Source organism: Rhynchophorus ferrugineus, unplaced genomic scaffold (assembly GCF_030347505.1).
Source record: "Rhynchophorus ferrugineus isolate W39M unplaced genomic scaffold, kcgeb_rfMv2 rfM2, whole genome shotgun sequence".
NCBI lineage: Eukaryota > Metazoa > Arthropoda > Insecta > Coleoptera > Curculionidae > Rhynchophorus > Rhynchophorus ferrugineus.
Window position 1 is genome coordinate 38,611,759 of NW_027472581.1, and position 4,624 is coordinate 38,616,382.

A 4,624-nucleotide genomic window follows, 5' to 3' on the forward strand; every position below is an offset into this window, starting at 1 on the left:
ACGCCTCCCTCCTGCTACAAATATAAACGCTGCTGACAACGACGAAATCATTAGGAATTCCAACTCCGTTCGTTCGCAAGTGCCTCCGAGTTATCTTTTAAACCATCTAGTCACTCCTAAAATACTCACTCAAATGATCAGCAAGATTCGGAATAAGAAGGCCCCGGGTTTCGATAATATTTCGATAGCCCAACTAAAAAATCTTCCCTACAAGCAGCTCGCCGAACTAAGTAATATCATCAACGCCATTCTGAGGCTGCAACACTTTCCATCCACATGGAAACATGCATTCATCGCAGTTATCCCCAAAAAAGGAGCTAAGTCATCACCTTCTGACTACAGACCTATCAGCCTACTAAGCTCCATTTCCAAGCTGGCTGAAAGAGCAATTCTTTATGCCCTCAATGATTTTACGAAGACAAACAATATCATTCCAGATGAGCAATTCGGGTTCCGCGCTAAACATTCAGCCGTTCATCAGGCCCATCGGCTGGTCGCAAAAATCAACTGTGCTTTTAACCGACGTGAAAGACTTGGAGCGGTCTTCTTGGACCTAACCAAAGCCTTTAACAAGGTTTGGCACGAAGGCTTAGTGGCGAAATGCATCCGATTAGGTCTGATGATGACCTGATGACCTAACAGCTCTTATCAAATCATTTCTGTCAGGACGATCGTTCCAGGTGAAGATTAAAGATATTCTCTCTAGCCGGAAAACCATCGACGCAAGAGTTCCACAAGGCTCCCCACTGGCACCCGCTCTATTTAATATCTTTCTTTCAGATATCCCTAGGAGACCACAAGTTGAGGCTGCTTTTTACGCAGACGACACTGCTTACTTTGCTTCTTCAAGAGTAGCACCGCACATCCGAAGCAGACTCCAAAAACAACTCGATGAGACGGTCCAGTGGTTACATTTCTGGAGGTTGCAGGTCAACCCACAGAAAACCCAGGCCATCTTCTTCCACAAGAAGCGTTTTGCACCGAGCATTTCGCGTCTTAAAATCGAGAACGCCGAAATCCCATGGTCAGAAGAAGCCACCTATCTCGGTCTTGTCTTCGATCGCAAATTTAGGTGGAATTCCCACATTCAAAAGTCCCTCCATAAAGGTCAAGGTATTGTTAATTTGCTGTTCCCGCTTATCAACAGAGCCAGCAGGCTTCCTCTATCTATAAAATCTCTCCTGTACAAGATGCTGGTTCGATCAGTCGTTCTATACGGCTCCAGTGTCTATCTAAAATACGTCTCCCCTAGCCAGGTGGAACGTCTCCAAGTGTTTCAAAATAAAATTCTCAGGAGAATTATTAATGCCCCATGGTTCGTCAGGAACAATCAAATTCATAGAGAAACAGACGTCCCCCAAGTTCACGATTTTATATCCGAGGTTTATTCGAGATATTTCTCCACTCTTCGTCTCTCGGACAATAGATGTATTACCGAGCTGGCCGATATTTCAGGCCAATAACTCATTCGGCTCTTCGTAGCCTTATTCTATCACAGCCGACACTACCCCGTCGTGCTCTAACTCCTAATTGTCTCGACCTTCTCCGGCGAGCGATCAACTCATCTCGCAAGCTGCGTGGTGTGATAACGACGCCACGTCCTTGCCTGGCCCTTGTGCCTCTTAACGGTGTTACCGGTTACGGGCACCCTCCTTACTAACAGTAAGAAGTATCAGTTAGGGTCATTGGATCAGCTGATAGGGTGGGGTTTAGTGGGTAGCCCAGAGGCAGCCTCCACATAACCAGTCCAACTCGCTTATTCTTGCGGGTCTTCCCGACCAGGTATCCGTAACAGGATTCCCCTACCCGGTTCCAGGCCAAAAAAAAAAAAAAAATTCAGTATTCTGGTTTGCGTTTAAAATATAACTAATATTTTTGCAAAATGTAAATAGGTAAACGTTCTGTTTAAGAAAAAATAAAATATTTTTAATCATTCTATTTCTATAACATTTTTATCATAACAGGATGTGTGGATAAAATTATTGCAACGTATTTATCGTGTTTATCTAGTACCTTAAATTGGTATAAAAGCACGAATATGTTCTGATATTGTACACAATAAAAGCAGTAAAGATGAAGGCAATAACTAAAATTGTTCTGGTGGTATTCTCACTTTGCCTGATTGATCATGCTGTTGCAATACAAGGTGGTCAAGAAGCGGCTAAAGGTGAATTTCCTTATATGGTATCAATAAGAAACCCTAGAAATGTTCATATCTGCGGAGGAACTATCATAGGCGAAACATGGGTTTTATCATCTAATCCATGTTATTCTAGAAGTTGGTTTGGTTACGTCAGGTAAGTGCATTTTCAATAACACTCCAAAATATCGCTTTGTTATTTTTGTAAGTAAAATTAGTTTTAAATATAATATATTTATAAATGTAAATTGTTCTCTGGCTTCGGAGATGCTATCAATTCATAAATATATTCTGATACAAATAATAGTCTAATAATTGTTCAAAGTTGATAATAGGTTATAACATAAACTTTAAAGGTATATTATTGCGAGTTTTTTAAAGTTATAATCTATTAGATATGGCTCCAATCTTCTTGATGATGAAGGTCAATTACCAGCAAATAGAAGTCTTAATGTCATTAGCGTCAATGAATCATTATACAATCCACAAGCATCCGATCTTCCACCTTGGCCTTTCGACTGTGTCTTGATTCGTTTGAATGAGCCAATTCCATTCAGCAATACAATTTATCCCGTTAAATTACCATCAGCAGATCAAGAATGGCCGTATAATAGGAAAGCGACAATATTAGGTATATTTATAACATAATATTGAATTAATATGTTAATATAATTTCATTTAAGGATGGGGGAAGCCAAATGCTATAGGCAATCAACTGGCTCTTCAAAAGACAGAAGTTCCACTATATTCAGATGAATTTTGTGATTCTTATAATTATAATGGCTGGAATATACCGCGTGCAACCGTAAGTAATTTTAAAATTTTAACAATACATTGTACTAAACTATGTATATTACTATAACATTGTACTATAATAAAGTACGTATATATGTAAATTTAAATTTAATTTTAGGTTATGAAATGCGGAGGAGTAGTAAATGTTTCTTATCATTGCTACAATGATTACGGAGGACCAGTAATTGTTGACGACATTCAATATGGAATTTTGTCTTACGTACATGGACACTTGAAGGATGGTTCGGAATGTGGTGATTATCCAAACATTTACTCTCCAGTATCGGCCTATAGAAACTGGATTCAAACAACAACTGGCATTTAAAATATAATACTAAATATATTCTATAAGCAATAACCATGATTATATATTTATAATGTTATATATAATGTAATGTATGATAAAGTCATAAAACAATTCTATGTATCCTTACTCTTTCCAGTAACTGGCTGAAAATGGGATTTCGGACGACCAAATTTGCCTAAGCATAAAATTGTCTATATTCATTTTAGAATCGTTCTATAGCAATATTTAATTTAAAACACAGAAAAATGTTGATTATTTTCTGGAATGAAATGTAGCATATATAACCTTTTTTAAATATCAGACATTAACAAATTGTTTTAACAAGATGCATATGTAAACAGAATTCAAGAAATTTATATTATAAATGTATGCTAAATTTATAGATATGTATATAATGTAGACTAATCATTTACAAAATTAATACATCGCATTACAAATGATTAGATTCTAAATATTTTCAATATAAGAAAGCGTTATGTTATAGAACTTTGAAAGGGTAAAAATTGGAAAAAATATATTTTTAATTTAGTTTCAAAGTGTCATATGGAATATTCAGACATTGATCAGTTCTTCTTCTTTTGGTCATTGGCATTCTGTAGTTCATGCTTTGTATGCGACCCTAACGGTGTTGGCCACCGCAAAAATATCGATAATTTTTAAAATTAAGAATATTTAAAATTATGTACCAAAATTCATTAAATATTAAAATTAAGTATCAATTATAAAGGTTTATTAAAAATTATATTTAATTTATTTTGAGGAAATATCAAAAAATATCGGCTAAAAATAGTTCCATATATCTTATCCATATTATTATTGTACAATTATTGCAATCATTGCAATCATTACATTACAACCTCATGAATTTATCGTATTAGTAAATGTTGAGCAGTCACTGTAACAAACAAAATTATTAGATTAGAAACAGAACAGACATATTTAGATAATACTGAAATAATATTTACCTAAGTTAGAATTACAACCTCTAAAGTTAATGGAGTAAAAAACAAATAAAAAAACTGAAAAAATACCTCATACTGGTACTGAAAAACTTTTGAAAGTGTGTCTTTCAAAACAAAATTCTCAGGAGAATAATCCATGCCCCCTGGTTTGTCAGGAATAATCAAATTCATAGAGAAACAGACGTCCCCCAAGTTCCCGATTTTATATCCGAGGCTTACTCGAGATATTTCTCCACTATTCGTCTCTCGGACAATATATGTATTACCGAGCTGGCCCATATTTTAGGCCAATAACTCATTCGGCTCTTCGTGGCCTTATTCTATCACAGTCGACACTTCCCCGTCGTGCTCTAACTACAAATTGTCTCGACCTTCTCCGGCGAGCGATTAACTGATGTACGGCAAGCTGCGTGATGTCAT

At 36.2% G+C, this 4,624-nt stretch overlaps 1 protein-coding gene across 1 annotated transcript; it reads left to right on the forward strand.

Moving 5' to 3' along the window:
* The first annotated feature begins 2,035 nt into the window (after nt 1-2,035).
* Nucleotides 2,036-3,354, forward strand: LOC143192048 (trypsin-like). The gene is made up of 4 exons (XM_076397514.1): nt 2,036-2,297; nt 2,536-2,771; nt 2,824-2,945; nt 3,054-3,354. Exons 1-4 carry the CDS (start codon nt 2,074-2,076, stop codon nt 3,258-3,260), a joined length of 789 nt encoding a protein of 262 aa, XP_076253629.1. The 5' UTR covers nt 2,036-2,073; the 3' UTR covers nt 3,261-3,354.
* The last annotated feature ends 1,270 nt before the right edge of the window (nt 3,355-4,624 follow it).